This window comes from Astyanax mexicanus, chromosome 4 (assembly GCF_023375975.1).
Source record: "Astyanax mexicanus isolate ESR-SI-001 chromosome 4, AstMex3_surface, whole genome shotgun sequence".
Taxonomy (NCBI): domain Eukaryota; kingdom Metazoa; phylum Chordata; class Actinopteri; order Characiformes; family Acestrorhamphidae; genus Astyanax; species Astyanax mexicanus.
Window position 1 is genome coordinate 40,368,961 of NC_064411.1, and position 24,251 is coordinate 40,393,211.

At 38.5% G+C, this 24,251-nt stretch overlaps 1 protein-coding gene across 4 annotated transcripts in view; it reads right to left on the reverse strand.

Moving 5' to 3' along the window:
* bbs9 (Bardet-Biedl syndrome 9) overlaps positions 1 to 24,251 on the reverse strand; it is a 208,329-nt gene that overhangs the window by 152,341 nt on the left and 31,737 nt on the right. For all 4 annotated transcript variants that reach the window (XM_022679101.2, XM_022679100.2, XM_022679102.2 and 1 more), the window contains exons 10-14: positions 23,266 to 23,447; positions 20,384 to 20,460; positions 19,294 to 19,347; positions 18,526 to 18,628; positions 3,230 to 3,334 (exon numbers count right to left, since the gene is read on the reverse strand). In XM_022679101.2, coding sequence (XP_022534822.2) covers positions 3,230 to 3,334; positions 18,526 to 18,628; positions 19,294 to 19,347; positions 20,384 to 20,460; positions 23,266 to 23,447 — 521 coding nt within the window. The remainder of the gene's footprint in view (positions 1 to 3,229; positions 3,335 to 18,525; positions 18,629 to 19,293; positions 19,348 to 20,383; positions 20,461 to 23,265; positions 23,448 to 24,251) is intronic.

Sequence of the window (24,251 nt, forward strand, 5' to 3'; positions counted from 1 at the left end):
AAACCATTTTAAATTATATTAGATAAGAGGAAATTCGTTCAGACATCATTTTTGTAGGCCAGGCTTTTGTAACCGATTTAGCCCCTACTGTTGCCACATTACCCCTTACGTTTTATTATATAAATCAGTTTCGAAGAGCCTGCATTTTTTTTTATCATGTATAATAGAGGTCTGCGCGAGACTGATTTTTAAACCCACTCTTCCACGCTCCCGCGTTTCTGTCTCGTTACCGCTCCGCAAAAAAATTGCTTCTTTTAATCCCGCGCCCGCCCGCCACATACACATTTCTGCCGCTCCCGCCCCACGTTCCTAATATAAATTAAATAAACTACATTTAATGCTTCAAATTTACTTATATATTTATTAAAACAGCAGTGCTGAATAGTGCGGTCCCGTTCCTTACCCCAGTCCAAACACCATCGGTGTGTGCGTGTGTGTGTCGGTCCATCCTGCGCGTTGAGAGTTTTCTTTAGGTTTTTTTTTTTTTTTACAATTATTACAGTTTTCTTAACTATTTATTAATTTGCTCCCGCATCTTCTGGATTAAACTCCCGCTCCAGCCAATAACAGTTCAGTTCTGTCCCGCGCGCAAGATATTCTGACGGGACCCGCGAGAACAGAAGTGGTTAGAGTGAGGTGGAACTCTGGAAAGGAGAAAAAAAACGAATATCCGAATACCAAAATTAAAAACCGAATACCTACTCAACGAACGAATATCCGAATACCCGAATATTCGGGTCCAGCCCTAAAGATTTGTAGAGCAAATTTCAATTTTTTTTTCCAAAACTTATCCAGGCTTGTAAATTTCCAAATTTCATGACCTTTTCAGGTTTTTCATGACCGAACAAACCCTAAATTGGGGGAATCCTAGTAAGCAGGTGGGTTAACTGGCTAAATTGAAAGGAAACTTTGGTAAACATTCAGGTAAAAACATTTTCCAAACAACCTGAAACACTTGAAGAAAACCTACTGGGAATAATGAATGAAAATCATTACTAAACAGTGGAAAGTTTAAAGTAAGAAGTAGGAAGAAACTTCCCCTTAGACTTTAACCTGTTACTGCTGCAAAATACTGTTCAATCAAGTACAAAAATGTAAAGAATTTGAATATTTATGCAAGTAGATTTTTTAAATTCTAGTTTTAGTTTAAGATCTGCTGATGCTGACAAATAATGAATTTTGACTATGAAAAGGGACTTTGAAACCAAAGTGGCTTGCAATAAAAAATACTGTTCCATTAAGTACAAAAATGTAAAGAAGTTGAATATTTATGCAAGTGACATCTTTAGTTCTAGTTTTAGTTTAAGATCTGCTGACAAATAATACATTTTGAATATGAAAATAGACTTTAAAACCAAAGTGGCTTGCAATAAAAAATACTGTTCCATCAAGTACAAGAATGTAAAGGAGTTGAATATTTACGCAAGTAAAGTAATTTTTTTTTATTCTAGTTTTAGTTTAAGATCTGCTGACAAATAATGAATTTTGACTATGAAAATAGACTTTAAAACCAAAGTGGCCTACAATAAAAAATACTGCCTGGAACAATCTGTGTAAGTGTCATTTGCAATCCAGACAAATATGAAATATGACTTTTAAGAGGGTTGAATATTCTAGCAAGCCGCTGTACATGTGTGAGAAGACACAGCACAAAAAAAACGCTGTAATTTGGCCACGGGAACGAGTAAGGCATGTGCCTCATGTCTGTTTCCACTGGGAAGGGGGTTTCCCCTCTGTATAACTAGTTTCTGTTAAAAGGTGTGACAAGAAGTGTGTGTGTGTCTATATGTGTGTGTGTGTGTGTGTGTGTGTGTGTGTGTGTGTGTGTGTGTGTGTCTGTGAGAACCGGGTCCTACCTGTGATCTAATATGTCAGACTGAGCAGGCCAGGCTTGTGAAGGAGAGAGAGAGAGAGAGAGAGAGAGAACCTTTCCACTCACTATTTTTAGCGGGACAATAAAAGCAGAGGGGGGGATTCCAGATTTAAAGCTCTTTTAGGAAGCTTTCCACAAGCCGCTGCCAACCCCAGCGCCGTCCAAGGGAAACAACAGCACAAATGTGAGCCTTTTCACTTTTTCTCTGCGAACATTTCGAATCGAGTAAAGTAATCATAAAAAAAACGGCATGACATTTTCATTGAAATAAAGAGGCTTGCTGAGGGAAGAGGTCAGCTGTAGACGGTAAGATTTAAGAGTAGGACTGAATGATATGAAGGGGGAAACCAGACTGTGAAATTGTAGTCTATACACGCTTAAAAATAAAGCTTCTATCATGGGTTATTTAAAAGACACCAAAGAAGAGCCACTTTTAGTAAAAAAAAAAAAAAAAAAAAAAAGAACCATGCTTAAGAAGAGTAAGTAAGTGAATGCAAGTAAAGAACCTTTACCTCTACTACATGAACCAGTAATAGCTTTGTAATAGCTTTGTAATAGCTTTGTAATAGCTTTGTAAAAACTTTGTAAAAACTTTGTAATAACTTTGTAATAACTTTGTAATAACTTTGTAATAACTTTGTAATAACTTTGTCAGAGTTTAAACTGTGTGCCCAATTATTGCTTCTTCTAAAACAGAGGTGTCAAACTTTTCTTCAGCTATAATATACTATATAAAATAGTTTGGACACGCCTTGTCCATTAATGCTTTTCTTTATTTCTTCATGTATTAATTTTTCTACGTTGTAGATTAATATTAAAGACATGAAAACATGAATTAAGGGAAACACATGGTATTATGTAGTAAAAAAAAAAGAGTTTGTCCTCCACAATCCCCTGACCTTAACCCAACCGAGATGGTGATTTGAGGTGATTTGGGATGAGCTGGAGCTTCACAGCGTGAAGGAAAAGCAGCACCTACAGGAACTACTTTAAGATGCTGAGATAACTATTCCAGGTGACTCTGTCCTCAAAGCTAAAACTTAGATCTATCTATCTAAGGTACAGTATAAAACATTATTTTTGTTCATTATATAAATACCGCATGTGTTCCTGTATAGCTTTAATAAAGACTTCGATATTAAATTTACAATGTAAAAAAAAATCATAAAAATAAAGAAGAGCTAATTGTTGATTTTGGTATGTCAGTACTAGTGGTGTGCCATATCATATCGAACGCAATAATATCGCAAACATTTTTGAATATCGTGAACGATATTATACCCTGAAATATCGTGCCATATCCCTAATTATAATTAGGATTATATCATGATATGATTTCAGTCAGTGCAGGTATACCTGTGGGAGAGCTGAAGGACACTGCTATATCTCCAGTCAGGTCAGCTGGTGTGTACTGGCCATTCAGAAAAGCTGAGAACGTCACCACTTGCTGAGATCCGCTACCTGTAGAGCACACACACACACAACAAAAACATTATTCATAAGTTAAAATGATTTAAAATTAAAATGCAAAAACTCAACTCTAAAATCAAAACTTTGGATCAGCAGGGGTAATGGAATCAATAAAAGCAACTGTTAAAAATATATGGTTTTATCATACTATGCTTTATGTGGTTTTACGCAGTCATAATTCATGGCCATTTCGCATCTTAAGTCATTTTGATTTAAACAGGCTGTTATTGCTACTGTGCCTGCAAGACCAATCTATGCAAATATTAGGGGTGGGAATCGTTTACTATCTCACGATTCGATTCGATTCCGATTTTGGGGGCCACGATTCGATTCAAAATCGATTTTTGATTCAAAACGATTTGAATTATAAAAATTTCTGCTTCTGGCTTATGAATCTTATTGAAAAAAAACCCTCCATAATATACACTGGTCCTGGAGCAGGTAATGTGTTACAAAAACAATAAAATGTGCAGGAATGTGGGTCCTCAGTGACAGAGGAATCACTGGGATATCACAATGACGTTAATGAACAATAAATACATAAATAAATAACACTGCTTTATTACCAGGCTACTAGCGGTGGTGTGTAGGTGACGCTGCTGGGCTGATGTGATGATAGCAGTGGAGCGCTAAAGTTCAGGAGCAGCTGCTGATTAACTAGTTAATTTAAGGTCGTTGTATTTCTTCAGAAAGGGGGCAGGAGGTGGAGAAATTAATTCATATGGTCCATTCCTTAATTCCTCTGTGATGAGGAGCTGAAATTAGCTCTGATTAGCTTATTGTATTTTTCCGTTCCGCCTTAAATGCTGCAGCCCGCTGCCACCTGTAGCGTTATTTAAGGTGGAACTGGAAAGTTAGCTAGTTAGCTAGCTAACAGTTACTGAAACTAACTACTAGCGATCTTTTTTATGCTTGTTATGAAGCATTCTGCCATAAAACATTGAAACTACACGTTAATCTAATGTAATATAGTGCTTGTTCTGCCATCTTACCGGTGATTCTCAAACACCTACGCTCTGTGTGTGTCTGGAAGATCTCCGTTTGAAAGGACAAGCGCTATCCCCAGGGTTGCCAGGTCCAACAAAAATACCCAGCCCAAAATCAGTCTAAAACCCGCCCCTCAGAATCGATTTTGGGACATTTTAAATCGATTCTGAATCGTAGTAAATGAGAATCAAGATTCTTATGTGAATCGATTTTTTGGCACACCTCTAGCAAATATGTTCCGTTTTGATTGGTGACTCTATTTAAAACGGAACCTCGTTAATTCAGTTGTAGAAGGCTGTGTTTTGCATCTTAATTATGAAGGTAAAGACATGCCAAACCTGGGTCTCGAACCCACAACCCTATTAACAGTAACCCCATGCTCTAACCCCTGAGCCACCACTGCCCCTGCTTTCTCAGGAATGTAGGTCTATTTCCTACAGTGGTGTGCATCTTTAAAGCACCTCATATCTTACCTACAGGCGATCTTCTTGTTAGCAAACAACCCGATGGAAGCAACTGATTTTCAGTTTCCTCACAAAAATTGTTCTTTATTGAACCTAAAGTACTTGTGGTCCTTCAAATGGGATTACTATGTGGTATTTTCACTAAAATATTATCTTATTAATACTTATACGGGCACACTAGTGAGAGAAAGTCACAGGTCTAAATTCCTGAGAGTTCCTGAGGTTTTGGTAAAGTAGCTGGATTAGCTATGATGTAATTGATGATGGGATGTATTAAAGCCTGGGTGCGAGGCTGCATTTCCACAATCTCTTGATGGCAAGAGAATGCTCTTAGATGAATCTCTTTGGCAAAAACTAACCATTTTATCTGTCTGTGTGAGACGAGGAGTCAAGCTTCTGCATTTTTATTCACTAACATCACAAGCAGAAAGAGAGAGAGAGAGAGAAAGTCCAGTTTCTGAGAGATTAAAGGCTCTGCCATACACCCTGTCCAAGTCACGTCACGAGGCTCTTTGCTATCTTACACCCTATCAACAGTATATTTTCATGCATTGTGCCCACGGTGTTAAAATAGCATCAGAGTTTAGGAATAAATCTACACTGATGGGAGTGGTGGTCTGGAGGTGAGGTGGGTTCAGGGAAATTTCTGGTGTATTGCTATCTTAGCGGCAGAAAACACAGGTGCGCCACTAACTGATTAAAACCCTGACAGCAGTAAATCGTCAAGAGTAAAGATTCCATTCCTATAGGTGCGCCCAACACGTGCACACCCTCGCTCATTAAACACACACACACGGGCACACTGCACTGCTCAAAACTGACTTTTAACTCAACGATGAACAAAATAAATAATAAAATAACATTGCGGTTCCCTGACCTGAACGTGCAGGTCAGTATCCTTTGCTGAGACGCACAAAGCTCTGCGCTGTTAATATACGAACGTGCCAAAGTCAGAGCTCACCTGCCTCTTAAAGGGAATAGAAAGTGAAACACTGATTGGTTTATTTCACTTTACTCCCAAAACACACCCATGATTAATAAGAGTATTAGCACATGCCTTTTGCGCCCTTCAAGCTGCACAAGGCGTATGTTTTTGTGCCCTCGTGATACCAAGACACAAATACACCCCCCTAAATGCAGCTGCACAATACGCAATTGACCAGTGAGCTATAGATTGCTAATAAAGGGCCCTGATTCTCGTACAGTAGTGGTTTCCAAACGCAGACTTGGACACAACCTCCTAATTAACCTTAGAAGATTTTAGTGGGTGCTTGTTATTGAATTAATTAGTTGGATCAGGTGTGTTGTGGGCACAGGTATGAGGGACCTTTAGGGACTGTGTTTGGCAACTTTGTCTTACAGGACAGTAGAGTGATAGCTAGTAGCCAGTAATGTACAACATTATTGTCTTGTTTAAAGTCTAAATCTGTATATTTTGAAGGACAGGTCCATCAGGATTTAAAGAGTTAAGTAAGTAGAAGATTAACTGATATCTAAATTACGTAAATCTTGTACAATTTTACAATTTATGAGTAAACAAGGAAAAAAAAATACATGCAAAAGTTTGGGTATTTCAAGAATATTTAGCTTTAGGGAAAAAAAAGTTTCAGACAAGGTTATAGCTTGTTCTTGGTTTAGTAAAGCAAATTTTAAAGCTTTTAAAAATCCCTTAATCCTAGTTAATACTGTAAACCAGTGTAATCTGCTAATCTGAGGAAAACCGGCATGTTTTATTCACCCCAAAACCTTTCCATTAATTCCATCTAATTTCTATTAATCAAATAACTCAAATACTGTCTAAATGCATTCTATTGCACTTATACTGTAGCCAACCTCCCATGCCTGGCTATGTGATATGCTTTTATAACTAACACAGCAAACCTGATTTGTGCAAATTCTTCAAATTAGATTTTTCACCCCTCTATTCCTTTGAGTTTCTTTCTCACACACACACACACACACACACACAGCGCGATAGGTTAACGAGCCGTGTGGTAAGAGCTGAGGCTGGGCCAGCACAGGTGACTGAGCTGTAGCTATGCGGCAGGATTCCTGAACAGCGTGGAGAGATTAAGTGCTCTACCCGCCCACACACATAAACCTAATACCTTCACCAACCTCCCCATCACCACACCACCCCCCCACATACACACACACACACACCACACCACCTCCCCACACTGCTTCAGTTCTGCTTCTCATAGAACCAGACCTGCTCTGCCCATGGGAACTAACTCCACAGGCCTGCTTATCATCCTACACCACGTCTGTTAAAGCCTGGATACAAGACCCAGATTCTTATACTTTCTTACTTTCTGACTGATGAACTGATAAATATGATTAATTCATTAGCCAAGATGCAGCTAATGAGCTAATGAGATATATCTATTAGTTGATTTTTGTCAATTCGTGTCAACCCATTAAAAAAAACCTTAATGTCCAGTACTAAGATTTTTTCATAGCAGATATAAAAAAAAAAAATAGAATTAATGGTATATTGGCAAAATCACATTACATTTCTATACAGCTCTAGAAAAAAAAAAGAAAATAATAAGTTTCTTCGATTTTACCAAATTGAAAACCTCTGGAATATAATCAAGAGGAAGATGGATGATCACAAGCCATCAAACCAAGCTGAACTGCTGGAATTTTTGCACCAGCAGTGGCATAAAGTTATCCAAAAGCAGTGTGTAAGACTGGTGGAGGAGAACATGCCAAGATGCATGAAAACTGTGATTAAAAACCAGGGATGTTTCAACAAAAACTGATTTCTGAACTCTTCAAACTTTATGAATATGAACTTGTTTTCTTTGCATTATTTGAGGTCTGAAAGCTCTGCATCTTTTTTTGTAGTTCAGCCATTTCTCATTTTCTGCAAATAAATGTTCTAAATTACAATCTTTTTTGGGGGAATTTGGAAGAAATGTTGTCTGTAGTTCATTTTATTCAAACAAATACCTATAAATATCAAAATCAAAGAAACTGATTCAGAAAGTGTTTTTTTTTTTACTTTTTACCAGAGCTGTATTTGTAGTGTCAAATAATTAGAAAAACAACTAGATGAAATCAAAACATGTAATTAATTGCGAAGTGTTATTGAATCCCACTTTTATTTATTTTAAAGACATACGCTTTTAATAGAATATTTAAATGCAAAAAAAAAAAAAAAAAAACATTTAATACCAGTTTTTCTTCTTAAGATTTACGTGTGATATTAATAGTGGATATTTAACTACAAATAAAATAATTAGAAATAACGGTAGACTGGCTAAATGAAATAATATCTACAGTATATTAGTATCGTCAATCAATTAGTCACAATGATAATGCATTCAATACAATCCCACAAATTGTCAATCAGAGATAGGTCTCTTGGTGAGGCTGGCCATGATATAGCAAGCTCTTGAGATGGCAGCAGTATATGAATAAGCATTAACCTGTTGAAGTAGCATGTAAAGTATGTAATAAAATGTGTATTCAGGAAATCCCTTTTCTAAACCACATCAACTGGTCTGCATCAAACAAATAAACATCTAAACATGTTTTGAGCAACTTTTGAGAGACGTTTTTCGGGACTGCATTCACCAAATGCACAAAATTATACTGATGACATTCTAAGCCCAGTGTTCCTCAGCAGTGTTAGCTAGCATCTCCTATTTTAAACTGAAAAAGCCATTTTAAAGCTGATGTCCGTAAGTTTGGGGATTTAGGGCCCTCTCTGGTGAGAATGGGTAATTGCACCGAGCATGTGGAAGAATCATTTAAAACTGGGAGGGTGTGATGCGGTCTCCTTTCAGAGCGGATGAATCCGATTCCAGGTTATGTTCAGTCAGAGAGAGAAAGAGAGTGTGCTTCGTCAGAAACTCCACTCCTTCGTTTCTTTGCTCTTACTATGAGTGAATGAGCTACTGAGCTCTGAGGTTCCACTTCTGAAGTCTCCTTTGCTCCACCAGCCTCTCGCGTTCAGAAAACTGAGCTGGATCCTCTTTTAGAGGCTGTAAATGTGACTTGAGTACGTAAAGACGCGTGACGTGGCCAGAAGAACTCCAGCGAAAAGCGACCCGACACCCCAGTTGGCACACTGGTACCATTAAACACAATATTTTGTCACTTCTCCACTCAGAAATGCTTCTGCTTTCAGTTTAGAAACAAAATAATACGGACTGCCACTTTAAACTCTCTTCAGAGAGCGCACGTATCTTGACTGATCGACTGCCCCTGGGGTCAGTGATCAATCATGTTTATTTGATTTTCCTCCAAACTATTTCTTTAAGCTCCTTTAACAGTCCCTCCATTTTCAGGCATTCCCTCCCGCTCCCACACTATTAGCAGCAGTTAGAAAGGAAACAGGAAAGTGTGACGAAAAAAGAGAAAAGCTCAGCCTGCCCCGGGGCGGCTTGAGTAAACTAGAGGGCATCTAAGCTGACCTCTCTTGACCCTCGCTGACTTGGCGGCCCACCCTTGGGACGCTGACTGGAGAGGGGTCATGGCTGAGTTGATACACACTTCACACGCCACACAAAGGGACCACTTAAGGGAGGCATTCTGATGCTGGGAGAAAGCTAGTGGACGTCCCAGCTTGGGGGGGGGGGGGGTGGTTTGACACTATTTAGGTGTTTGTGTGCGGTCGCTTTCAGGAGACAAGAGCTGATGGGGACCGGTGACATTTGACCTGAAGGTCAGGTTAAAGTAGTGGCTACCTGTCCCTGAGCACTTACGGTCGGTTCAGACACAGACTTCGTATGGTCAGAGGGTCGCAGTCAGAACTAGGGAGAAAGGTCACGATTTAAGCCATAACATATAAACTAGGTAGTAGCAGAGGTGCATCACAACTGCTAGGACTAGGATAATAGCATTAGCTGGGTTAACATAACTTTAGCATTAGTTTGTTTAAGAAAAGAATGGCTACTTTTCTCTGTGTACATTTCTCTCACATATAACTTGATTTGCACTGCAGAGGTAAATTCATGATAAGAATAGCACTGCTGAGGTAAATTTATGATTAGAACAGCACTGCGGTGGTAAATGTATGATAGGAATAAAACTGCTAAGGTAAATTCATGATTAAAACAGTACTGCTGTGGTAAATTTATGATTAGAACAGCACTGCTGGGGTAAAATCATGATTAAAACAGCAATGCTGAGGTAAATTTATGATTAAAATAGCACTGCTGAGGTAAATATAAGAAGAGCACTGCTAAGGTAAATTTATGATAAGAATAACAATGTTGTGGTACATTTATGATAAGAATAGCACTGCTGTGGTAAATACATGATTAGAATAGCAATAATGAGATAAATCTATGATTGGAATAGCGCTGCTAAGGTAAATTCTTTATTAGAATAACATATATAAGGTAATTTTTTTATGAGAATGGCACTGCTCAGGTAAAGTTTGATTAAAATAGCACTACTGAAGTAAATTCATGATAGTAATAGCACTGCTGAGGTAAATTCATGATTAGAACAGCACTGCTGAGGTAAATTCATGATTAAAACAGCACTGCTGAGGTAAATTCACGATTAGAACAGCACTGCTGAGGAAAATTCACGATTAGAACAGCACTGCTGAGGTAAACTTATGATGAGAGCAGCACCACTGAGGTAAATTTATGATAAGAACAGCACTGCTGAGGTGAATTCATAATAGGAATAGCACTGCTGAGATAAATGTATGATTAAAACAGCACTGCTGAGGGTAAATTCATGATTAGAATAGCACTACTGTAAATAAATGTATTGTATTATGTTGGTTTGTCTGGTGGGATCTAAATTATTATTAGCCAATTATTTTAATTACAAAATAGCCAAGAATCTTAGTAAGAGCAGTAATATTTCACATTGTAAGGTACTATCTTGTGAGAGAGGTTAAACACGATGGGAATTGGCAAAATTGGCAAAAAAGTCATGGTGCGTGATAAAAATGTCAGTGTCAGTTCATTCAGCAAAAAAAAAAAAAAAAAAAAAAAAAAACTAAGCCCGTGTAACTTTGTGTCCGACTCTCTTCTACTGACAAGCCTGAAATCCATCTTTTAGATTGCCACTTCCGTCAGCATATAGATACCATATCCACTGCTGAGTGCTGTCTGTAAAGTGGCCGGAACATGAGAGCTGACTTTCTGGATCTCCAGAATGAGCGGAAGTGAAATTTAATCAAGCCGGTCTAGTTGCCAGGAGTCACAGTACAGAAGAACAGGTACACTTGCCTTAACATTTGAGATAAAGATCAAGAGCCATTAGAGGCAGCTTGTTGAGATAAGTGCCCGAAGGCCTTACTCGGTGTGTGTTTTCAAATAGATGAATGCTGTGTGCGTGTGTCTGGTTTCATATATTTTCGGGACTTGATGGGAAAAACCAAAGAAAAACATACAATGCAAGAACAAAGAAAATAGTTCTGACTTTGTGACGCAGATTTAAAAAAGCAAATTTACATATCTATGTTTCAACATATTGTGTATATACAACATATTGTATAAGTGGGTTATGCAAGTGGTCTATCAAATTAAAGAGAATATATACAGTACAGCTCTGGAAAAATATAATAGAACACTTCAGTTTCTGAATCAGTTTCTCAGATTTTGCTATTTATAGGTATATGTTTGAGTAAAATGAACATCATTGTTTTATTCTATAAACTACGGACAACATTTCTCCCAAATTCCAAATAAAAATATTGTCATTTAGAACTTTTACTGTATTTGCAGACAATAAGAAATGGCTGAAATGACAAAAAGACTCAGAGCTTTCAGACCTCAAATAATGCACAGAAAACAAGTTCATATTCATAAAGTTGTAAGAGTTCCGAAGCCCTGGTTTTAATCACAAATTTCATGCATCTTGTTATATGCTCCTCCACCAGTCTTACACACTGCTTTTAGATAAATTTATTCCACTCCTGGTGCAAAAATCCAAGCAGTTCAGTTTGGTTTGATGGCTTGTGATCATCCAACTTCCTCTTGATTATATTCCAGAGGTTTTCAATTTGGTAAAATCAAAGAAACTCATCATTTTAAGTGGTCTGTTATTTTTCTCCAGAGCTGTATTATATATTTTTTATTGAGAACCTGAAGAAATGCTTTTTGTTTCTTTACTTTCTGCTTTTTTATAAAAATCACAAGAATACCCCCAAAAAATTGACTAAGTCCAAGTCCAGCAGCCTCCAAAAACAAGTGACAGGCAAAACAAATTGCTCCTAATTGCACTGCGCCTCTCCGCTAGATCAGCAAGTCAGTGTGTAAATCTCAAACAGCAGCAGCAGCAGCCAAGTTCTAATGGCTCAGCCGGCTGCGTTGCCCTGGCGGATGACATTTTGGGGTCAGGTGAAACCCTAGATGAAGGCGTTGGAGTGAAAGGTCTGTGTGTTAAGCGCTGGCCAGGTTTGGCATCCCTTTAACCTAATAACGCATTTACTTTGGATCGTGTTCAGCAGCTGCCTGAGCCCCTGTTACGGTCGGGAGCGCTGCTGCGGCCTGCCCTGAATCAGCTCTGGAGGAGAAAAAATGTAGCCTGTGATTAATCAGTCCATGTCAGAGCTTTGCTGTTGTTGTTTTGGCTCTAAACTCCAGCATGATGATTCTGAAATGAAGCAATGAGAATGTGGTTGGTAAAAAGTGCAGAATGTCGGCTTTAATTTGAATATAATTACTTTTATACAGGGTGCATAATACGGACACAATATGTTGTTCATTCCTAATTACAGGGCGTTTTATATGCAGTCAGCCCAATTTATGGGGATAAATCTGCATGTAAATCATAAGCTTCTTTCTGCATAGTTTGTTCAGTAGTTTAATAAAACCAATATATCATCAGGATGACTGTACAAGTAGAAACGCTCAAAACTGACTTAAACTATTTAAAAAATTTACTGAAAAACTCCAATATATATATATATATATATATATATATATATATATATATATATATATATATATATATATATATATTTCTCCTGTAAAGTTGCCAAACTGTGCATGGCACTGATGCTAGTTTTAGACAGAGAGAGGAAGAGCAAGAAAGAGATTTAATGTACAGGTCTGGAAAAAAATAAGATACTTAAAAATGATGAGTTTCTTTGATTTTACCAAATTGAAAACCTCTGGAATATAATCAAGAGGAAGATGGATGATCACAAGCCATCAAACCAAACTGAACTGCTTGAATCTTTGCACCAGGAGTGGCTTAAAGTTATCAAAAGCAGTATGTAAGACTAGTGGAGAAGAACATGCCAAGATGCATGAAAACTGTGATTAAAAACCAGGGTTATGCCATATTCATCAACAATAAAAGAAATAAACTCTTAAAATAGTTACTATGTGTGTAATACATCTATGTAAAATATGAGTTTCACATTTAGAACTGAATTACTGAAATAAAGCAACTTTTTTTTTATGATACTCTATTTTTTTAAGATTTAACTAGTTGAGATGAACTCAGCATTAGCTTATGAGTTTTTACTTATCTAAATAAAACCACTAATGCATCACCAGGCTCTGTTATTGTGAGAGGAGGTTGACAGGTCTAAAAAATATGAATAGTGATACCACTGTATTCCCGATATACATGTGGAATGCAATTTATTAATGTCATAAATTAGTTTACATGTTTCAAGATTTGTACATTTGAAGTAGTTTGGTGTTTGTGTGTGTGTGTGTCCACTGTGGACTTCTACCTCACTCTGCCTCCAGACTCGATATGTCACGTGATTTCTTAGGTTTAAATTTAAATTTCTCATTGCACTGCATTCCAAATGCAACCCACAAGTTGCGCAACACAGTTCCCTCTTCAGGAGTCACAACTGACTTCTCACAGGAGCTCTGGAGGTGGAGTAAAGCTCTGGTTTTGACAGTCATCCACTCCTGGGTGCCAAATGGCCTTTGACTCCGTTAGAGCGAGCGCTTTGACTGAGTGGCTGCCTGTGTTAAATGCGCTGGCTTTGATTCCGGAGTTCAGCCGCTGGAAGCGACACAAGGCTCATCCATTAGCAAAAAATCCATCACGAGTTCCCCACTGCCCTTCCTGCAAGCACCGGCCTGCGCTCTGCTTTGTCTTCCCCTGACAAGTGCAAGTGGTCTGGGGCTTTGTACGTCACTCACTCCCCCCCTCCCCGTTCCAGTCCCGCGGTTTGGGACGGGAGCGGCCGGGGTAACGGCCCTCGCCGGGGGGCTAATGGGCGCCACAAGTTTTTCTCATACATCTCAGGTGGATATTATTATAACAGTGGAGGGGCAGCAATTTGAATTCTATTCATAATACAAGGTTCTATTAGAGATTGATGTGATGGGATGGTAAATCCTAAAATGACCATCCAAAAATCATGGTCACAGTCCTTAATATGGTCAAGTTTCTAATCTAGCACACATGCAAATACATTTAAAAATAATTTTCTTAGTATTAATACTGTCAAAACAGTTTCTCTACCTATTTAGCATGACAGGGTGGATGCCTTGAGAACTGTTCCTAAGAATCACATGATGTCACTTCCTTTTAGTGGCATTATTTAAATTAACAGTGGATTATTTATAGACAAAACATTTCAGTGTGTAAATGCCGACAAAGTGTTGCCTCAGTGAACGTTTAGGATCGCTCAAACCTGTATAAGTTGTGAGATGTTATCTTGTGAGTGAGGTTAAACACTGGCCAGTGTGCTCATGGCAAGACAACAAGACAATGAGAAATACGGCATAGTAAAAATGTCCATTTCCAGAATGTGTGGGAATTTAATGTGCAATGGCAAAATTCATGGGATATGAGTACTATACTAGTGCCATGTCACATGTCAGTGCCTATTCTCAACAAAAATAAAGGTCTAATAATGAAAATATTTTTTTTTTCTGTGTGTAAAAAATGGGCGTGTATTAATAAATCCTGATTACAAAAATATTATGTTTCTTTAAAAATAAAAACAGTGCTTTCTCATATGTTACATTATCTGCACCACTAAAACTAATAGCTTTAGGCTTTGGAAACCATTTGCTTCCCCACGGTATATGCAAATCAAACATGTTTCACATACACTAAAGACCAGATTAAATTTACTTAAATAATTTAGACTTATTAGTCGTAAATTTTAGTTAATTTAATTGATTTCTTTTTTTACTATATCAATTGCTGGGCACAATAATATTACTTAGAATGTTACGGTTAGATTTACTAAAGTGATTTGCTCAGTATTTATTAGATGGAGAAATAAAAAATTGCTATAGAGTGAACAGGGGGGGATTTGGAAGCTCTGGGGCCCCAAGCAATGTTTTTTTTTTCCGGGGGCCCTGATCAAATGGATTCTTTTGTATAGCAAAATGCAATATTTCTTGCTGCTGCTGCAAAAAATGGTGAGCTTTGTCAAGCTTTTTTTGGGGGGGGCACCGCTGGGATAATACCTTTTCAAGGTTGTGCCGAAACTACCTTAGTCTACTTCGCCTAGTTTAACTTGCATGTACAAAAAATGTTTTTTTTTTTTTTTTCGCCAACCTTTTGGCCAGCAGGGGGCCCCCTGATCCCTGGGGCCCCAAGCAATTGCGTGGTTTGCGTGATGGTAAAATCCGCCCCTGAGAGTGAACAGTGTATATCACACAACCAAAAAGGAGTTAACAGCTCAGGAAGTGATGCTTGCTCTTACAACCTACAACACACAGACAGACAGACTGTTAATCATAATATACTTGTATGTATGATCTGCAAGTTTACATAAGGTAGCCTGGTGGTAATCACAACAGTGATAGTGTGTGGAGTGTCAGAAACTAGAAAAGTGGTCAATTTACTATAAGCTGGTTTGAAATTTTATGTAAAAGTTAATGTAAAACAGACTCAATTTATTTGAGTTCAAACTACAAATAAATTGTGGCTTTTATAGTATAAAACAGCTGATACTGTAGGTTACCAGGACACGCCAGTACTGATGTATTGAGTGGTGTGAAAGTGAGCATGTCAGCTAAACAATGACTCCCTGCCCTCTTTCCTTTAAAAACAGCCATGATGTTCTGACATCATCACTCTCAGTGACAATGCAGAAGAAACAGCCACCTTTAACCTGCAGCTTTGATCAAAGAGGCCAGGCAGACTTCCTGTCGCTCTCAGTGTGTTTATGTGTGTGTGTGTGTGTGTGTGTGTGTGTGTGTGTGTGTGTTCACATATATGTGCCCTGGCTCGTTTGGATCCTGAGTCCTGCCTAAGGTCATTACACACACACACACACACACACACACACACACAGGGAGAGCATGTAACCTGCTAATCTGTCTCCGAGTGGCTGCGCTTTGATCTGTCAGATCTATTACAGTGCTGATAATAAGCATTCACCAGTGTCTTTCTCTGGCCACTCACAGAAAACAAATGGAAGAGGAGATAAAGAGGGAGAGATGACATTTGGCAAGAGCCAACAGCCTCTAGTGTATCAGTCCCCCCGGTCAATCTCTGTCCGCTTCTATCGGAACATCACTGAGTGACACAACACAGCACGGCCATGTCCACCTGTTTTACTTGGATCATGGTCTATTACTCCATTACATTTACAATCTGACCTCTTACTGACTTTACAATGCAAAGTGTTCCTGCTAGTTCAATGAAATATGAACACTATATGGGGACTGTAAGTACTGGGGTACATCCTTATTTGTTGCTTCTTTTCAAATCTAGGTATTAAAAACAGTAGATCCTGCTTGTGTAATGTCCAAGGAGGACTTTCTATTAGATTTTGTGGTCGATGTGTTGATTGACCTCATCCACAACTGATCCCAACCAGAGATGTTTAGTAATGCTTCACTACTGTGCTTAAGTACTAAAACGCTGTAAAAAATCTCTATCTAATGGAGTATTTTTTTTCTCCTACTTCCACTTTTACTTCACTGCATATTTTGGATGAGTTTAACACTTTTACTCAAATACATTTTTTATGTGCTGCATCGTTACTTGTTACAGTTATAAATAACGTTAGGAATCATTCTAAACCAACATTATCACTACAGCCAGAGCGGTAGATGCTTTTCATTGTCACCAGGTTTAATGAGGCTCCTTATTAATGAGTGAATCAAGAGATCAAGCTGATTCCGTTCTGCCTTTCACTCTGAGAACTTTTCACTGCTTTCTATAGTAACTACAGAACACAGTACTGTTCTTTTACTTTTCGTACTTGAGTAGTTAATTTTGCAATCAACTACTTAAAGCAGCACTAGGTAGGATTTCCTTGATTTCTGATCTTTTTAAAGAAGTAAAATTACAGCTTGAAACTCACTGCAGCGCTGCATTGAGGTGTAATAGGAGGAATAGCGGTGCTCTCATGTCTGTGCCGGAGCTCCTCTGAGCTCAAACCAGACTCTGTAAGTTTTCCCAGGCGGCCGCGACCAACGCACGCGAGAACTGCGACCTGCTTTCCGACCTTTAGTTCTAACAGTTCTACAAGGACTACTGATTCATTCTTTACAAACTAACATACAGACACTCTGGCAGAAGCTGGAAAGAGACCGAATATGTCTGTGAAAGCCAGAAAACGAGAAAGAGAAACTAATCCGTCTGAAACCTTTATTACACTCTACAACTGTAGGGGGAGCCCGCGAGCACAAAATCTCAATCCTACCTAGTGGAGCTTTAAGTACAAAAAATGTTAAGTACTTTAGAAATTCCACTAGTTTTAAAGTAAGTGGCGTGCTTTAAGAACACTTCAACTTCTACTCAAGGCACTTTTTTCATAGAACACACTCTAGTACTTTATACATGTCTGTCAGCAACTCATCCTAAAAGTATTGGACAGAGCTTTATTTTTTCAGACAACACAGTTCTGGGATCAACTGGTTCTTAATCAGTCTTATTCTATTGGCACTTGACAGAGTGAAGGAGTGGGATCTAAACTGCTGCAATCAAATCTTTACAGCAATGCTTCTCAATCTAGAGGAAAGCCTTTCTTGGACAGGAGAGACAGTTACTCTAGCAATGAATAAACAGGCATCCCAATAGTTTTGTCCATATAGTGTATGTAAATGTGTGGTTTTTTTGTCACAGCACAGAAACATTAAATTAAAAACAGGCTATTTTTGGAGCTTAGCTTCTATATATCAGTGATATATAGTCAGAAGTTTGGACACACCTTCTCATTTAATATTTTTCTTTATTTCTTAATGTAATTTTTTTCTACATTGTAGATTAATATTAAATACAGGAAAACAATAAAGGGACACATATGGAATTATGTAGTAAATGATAAAAAAGTGTCTGTCCTCCACAAGACCCTGATCTAAACCTGCTCAACTGAGGTGGTGATTTGAGGTGATTTGGGATGAGCTGGAGCTTCACAGTGTAAAGGAAAAGCAGCAACTATTGTTCAGCACCTCCAGGAACTCCTTCCTTCAAGATGCTGAGAAAACTATTCCAGGTGACTCTACCTTATGAAGACACTGAGATTAAAATACCAAGAGTGTGCAGATCTGTCCTCAAAGATAAATGTGGCTACTTAAACAAATTTAAAGCTTTAATAATATAGGTCTTCAATAGTTAAAAAAATACAATGTAAAAATCATAAAAAGAAAGAAAACAACACCTTGAATGAGAAGAGGTATGTCTTTTGACTGGTACTCTATATATACTGTACATTTAAGCATCAATATATCTTGCTTTGGATTTCGGCTACCCTCACCCTTTACATTTTAATGGGCATTTGAAATACGTTTTATACTGTTTTAGGAAAAAGGTCAGTGAGAATTTTGAACATCTGCGAAAAAAAGATGGAGAGAAAGAGGTACATACCTAGAGAGTCTAACACAAACTGATCCTGAGTGACGGCGAGGGGCGGCTGAACACACACACTCATTTTCGGGCTCTGAACTGTCGAGTGACTGCTGATTTTAACCTGAAAGAAAAACACAAAAGTTTAACACAAACACTATCATGCCTTTCCACCAAAAAGAAGGAAATTATTCATTCAAACCCATTTAAAACATGGCATGCATAACAGTGGTGTAAGAAAATACTGATATATCATATAATTAAAGTATTGTCATTTACAATAATGTATTGATTTTTAACATTGGTTCTTAAGATAAGATTGGTGGCAGCTAGTGGTTCATTCTGTATTGTGTGATTTCTATTTTTTTCCTAAGAGGGGAGTGATGAGGGGAAAGAGCACCCAGAAAGAGCAAAGCCAATTGTGCTCTCTCAGGGCTCCGGCAGCTGATAGCAAGCTGCATGACCGGGATTCAAACCAGCAATCTGCATTACAGTTGATAGCACTAGGGCTGGACAATATGGCTTAAATAGAGTTGATACGATACAATTCTGATATCCACATAAATGATAAAAAAAAGCCACAGATGAAAAACTGCTAAGAAAAACCAACAGATGTCTGTAGCTAGTTTGCTAATTCATGTTTTTATAAGTCTCCCTGTAATGCCAGGTTCTTCCAACACTTAGTGTGTAAGAACAATGAGAACATCTAGCAAGAAGAACTGCATAAACAAATGCAGGAGTGTGTTTGCGTATCTCTGTGTGTGTGTGTTTAAATGTATGTAGGTCTACCTTGACTTTAACAGAAGGGACAGCCAGGCCGTTCAATTCCGGAACATGGGCTTGCTGTGGAGAGAAGAACCAGCATCAATGGTAGATACATACCAAAAATAATTACATAAATTAATTTAATTATTAGGGTGTTGGATCATTCTCAGCACTGAAGTTACACTGACATGGTGGTGGTTAGCGTGTAGTAAGTGTTGCGTTGGTACGAGTGGATCAGATGCAGCAGTGCTGCTGGAGTTTTTAAACCCCTCAGTGTCACTGCTGGACTGAGAAAACACCACCAATAAGAAATATCACGCAAACAGAGTCAGAGTGGGCAGAATTTGTGGCCACTGAGGACCAGAGGCTAACAAACACAAACTGTGCACTGAAGAACAAGGTGAAAGGAGGATAATAAAGTATGCAGATATGCAGAGAAGCAGATACAGGACTGCCACCTGCAAATACAAAACAACAAAGTGCTCCTATGTGGTTAGTTTAGCTAAACAAACAGATAATGGGTGTAGAAACAAATATCTTTGATGTAGATTACACTACAGGTTGTAAACAGTGTTTTTAATAAACTTCTCATGCACTTTTTAAGGTAATCATGCCTCGTTTTAAATGTTAGGGCTCTCTGGACTCTACCAATGAGGTGTGGAGCTACTTTGAGCCTGGATAACGGTGTTAAAAGTGATTTATCTGCAGGGTCAAGAATATGCCCCATATCACCCAGTCTAAAGGGTGTTTGGAAAAATGGAATAAAATGACTAGATCTCGGAAAGCTGAGGGGGAATGGGGGTGGGCTATTCAATTTAGGTTGGTACTTTTATCATGTTTTACTACAACCAAAGTCAATTCCACACCAAAGTTCTGCTTTAATGTAAGTTGCACCTTCTGTACTGATGACACATACCTTTTTTAATCCCTGTAAAGTATTGCCAATAGAACAGGACACTATTTGGCACCATGTCATGATTTTTGGAGAAATGTGTGCATTTTACGTTTTACCTGGCAAGCATGCCCTATGCACAGACTCTGTGTTCAATATTATATTTTTTAACACTCTGCGTTTCCAAATATTTGCAAGGAAAGTTAACAGAGGGTCAAATACCGAATGATCATCCAGTTCAGAAGAGACCACGGCTGTGACAGTAATATCCTCTTCTGCTTCAGCTTTGGGAATGATGTCTGTAAAGAAGAAGAGATGGAGAGAGGGTTGACAAGGATGTTACCAAAAATTTACACCATTTGGACTCTTTTTTTAACAATTTATTTCTCATTTTTATCACATTTCCTCCCCAATTTATGAGGCCAGGAGGGTGAAGATTAGCACATGTCTCCTCTGATACATGTGAAGTCAGCCACCACCTCTTTTCCAACTGCTGCTGATGCAGCATTGCCGAGTAGCATCACAGCACACTCAGAAGAAAAAGAGCAGCAACTGGGTTCCCATACATCAGCTCACAGATGCCTCATGCTGATTGACATTACCGTATGAAGTGATGTAAGAAGAGAGCTCCATCTACCCACCCAGAGAGAGTTAGGCCAAGGCCAATTGCGCTCTCTCAGGGCTCCAGCAGCTGATGGCAAGCTGCATGAACAGGATTCGAACCAGCAATCTCCCGATCATAGTGGCAGCCCTTTCATCCGCTGGACCACTCAGAGCCCCCCACCATTCACACACTTAAAAAAAAAAAGGTACTACAAGGAGTTATTTGAGTGATGCCATAGAAAAACCATAAAACAAACCATGTCGCTTCCATGTTGCAGATTGGATGGGGTCGAGACATGTGACTACACACACTGTAATATGCTTTTATGAGGAGAGTACATGAACACCCACAGTGTGGTAAGTACTAACATAACTAAACGATCAACATGGAGAAAATTAGTGGATACAATTTCTGCATCTCAGGTTTGAGTATTGACCGAGTATTGCCCAGCCTTAGCACTGGCTTTGGTGGACCATAATGTTCACAAAAAGGTGGGAAAAGTGGCTAAATAACAAAAGAACTATACTGTAGGTGCTCAGAGCTTGGTGACCTCAAAGGTGTGAGTGAGTTGCTCATTACCATTGAAGTATTTTATATATATTAAATCTTTATACTGTTTCTTAAAACTTAAGTGGAGAATATTGAGCGCATCAATTATTAGCAATATTGTATAAACAATTATACAAATTATACATATTCATTTTATCTTGTATGCTACAATATGGCATACCCCTGGTGTCTACAAACATCTGGACGTAAGAAGAGAAAAAAAAAGTAGGGATGTTCACAGTTAGAGAAAGAAAAAGAGAAAGAGAAAGAGAGAGAGAGAGAGAGACATTGATTAAGTAAGACAGACTCAGACAGGTCCAACACCCTCCAACCTAACAGCTCCTTCTTCATTATCAGATCTATTACCGCCCCTCCAAACAGCACCAGGCACCACCATGAAAACACCCGGCCCGAGCGCGTCCAGATAACAGATTTATGCTGAGAAGGTTCGCCCTGGCCGCTTCCTCACATAGCTGCTGTCCGTTTCACGAGCCGCGCTCGTAAAACAGCAGAGCGAGTTTCTTTCACCTTCCCCTCCCACCGCGGGACACCGGCGCTCTGTTCCAGCCCACAAAGCCCCCAGTCTCCTGTCCCGCCGAGGGTTAAACCAGGTCAGCGCCAGCCCTGAATCTGCCATCAACATTGTTATTAGAGAAAACAGCCCAGTTATAAGCTTAAGTCTGAGTCGCAGAACTTTCTATTGATCTGAGTTAGCGCTGTGATATGCTAATTTAAAAAAAAAAAAAGAAAAGAAAAGAAAAATACACCAGCTTACTCGGCCTGTCAGATCTCTTCCTGAACATTGTCAAGTCTGGGGTTTACAGAACAGAGCGTCTAGTCTGTAACAGAACACGGGAACGGATTTATGTGTAATAAAGTGCAGTGGATTATTTCCATAACTGATTATGTATAATAACGTATAGTAAACAAAGTCGTATTGATGTAAAATAGCAAAAGTAAAATTCTATTTGCTGAGAAGGATGGGTGGGTGAGTGAGTGAGAGGACGATTAAATTTAATCATTATCCTGTGCAACAGAGCCAACTCTTGGTCTTCCTTTCCTGGAGCAGTCCTGATGAGTGCCAGCTTCATCATAACGTCTGATGATGTTTGCGACTGCACTTGAGGATCCTTCAAAAGTTTTTTGACATTTTTTGGATCGACTGATCTTCTTTTCATTGGATTAGAACATTACTCAAATAGGGCTATTCATTGAATATCAACTCTACCTCTTCACAACTTTACAACTGATGCTATTAAACACATTAAGAGACAATAAACTCAAGTAACAATTAACTCTTGACGAGTTCAGCACAGCTGTTAACTAACTAAAAGCTGAACATTTCAGTTGATTCTAGCCAAGATGTGCAAAGCTGTCTCTGTCTAGGCAAGAGGTTCTACTTCGAAGAATGTAAAATATCAAACGTATTCTGGTTTGTTTAACACTTTTTTTGTCTACTAAATATTTTCATGCTTTTCTTTCATATAATTTGGATGACTTTAGTATTAATCTACAATGCAGAACATTTAAAAATAAAGAAAAAAAGGTGTGTCACAATTTTGACTGGTATTGTACACTGACAAGGTCACTTCAGAAAAGTCTACACCTGTCTCAGTAGTGAGATATTATCTTGTGATAGTGAGGTTTGATCATTGGCCAGCATGCTTATGGCAAGACAACATAAATTATGTGAATGTGTGTTTGAGCAAAGCCTGATAGTGGCTGCCAGAAGGGTAATTCCGTTTCTTAAATAATGCAGGCAATTAACATTTCCCAATCCACAGTGTCACATTTGTACTGGGAATACGTCACAAAAAGACACTACACCCCCAGGGGAAAGAGCAGTGGGTGGTAATAATGCCAAAGAATCCTAAATAAATCATATCACCGTAATGTTTGAGAATTACACTTTTATTACCACAGCGTTTCAGTCAAATTAACAGGATCTTACCCTGCTTCTTGGTGGCTTCGCGGATGACCTTGTGCAGAGCCCTCATTTCTGCATCCACCTCATCGTAGTTGACCTCTCGAGCGTCCACTTTGGGCACGGTGAAGAAGGAGGGGTCAGTGCCCATGTAAGAGCACTGCAGGTGTCCCTCTGAGCTTAAGGTCACCACCAAGCCCTTTAGATCCCTAAAAGCAGTCAGAAGAACACAAACACTTGCTTTAATTTACAGAATATCCGAAAGGACCTTTAAAAATGGGTTGTTTTAAGGATATGTTCATTAACCAGATAGATATTAAATAAACCAAATAAAGGCATAATGATGTAGAAACACTAAATATAAACAAATATATAAAAAAGTGAATTTCATACAGTCATCTTCAAGGAAATTGTTGCAAAAATAGTTGCAACCAAAAAGAAGCGTCAGATTGTAATGCTATTCAGAAGGGAGATAATATACCAGTTACCAGGAATAATATATGATAAAAATTGAGCCTGATATATTTAGCCTGAAAGTTCCTGCTGAGTTTGCAATATGGCTGGATTGTTGAAAGTGCATCCAACAGAATCCCGCACAGGTCTTGCAATGTGTCTTCAAGGCAAGCTCTCAAGGTGGCAGCAGCATATGGATGAGCATTGTCCTGCTGGAATAGTGCACTGGAGTGCCACTGGAGAAATTACAATGAAAAATAGTAGGGCCACTGGTTGTAGGACCTAATTAATGTAACGCTAAGCTGTCAAAGGGTCTGTAATAAAACAATGGTGTTTTATTTTATCTGGTATCCTATGACATTGCACTCCACAACATGACACTGATCATGGAGCCTCCTACACACGGTTATTTTGGTCATCTTTGCAAAGACAAAAGCATAGAGTGGGACTAGTAGTGAAGATGACCTTCTCTTTCTGGTTTGTTTAACACTTTTTTGTTAAATAATTAATTTCAAATGTTTTTTCTTCATAGTTTAGATGACTTTAGTATTAATCTACAA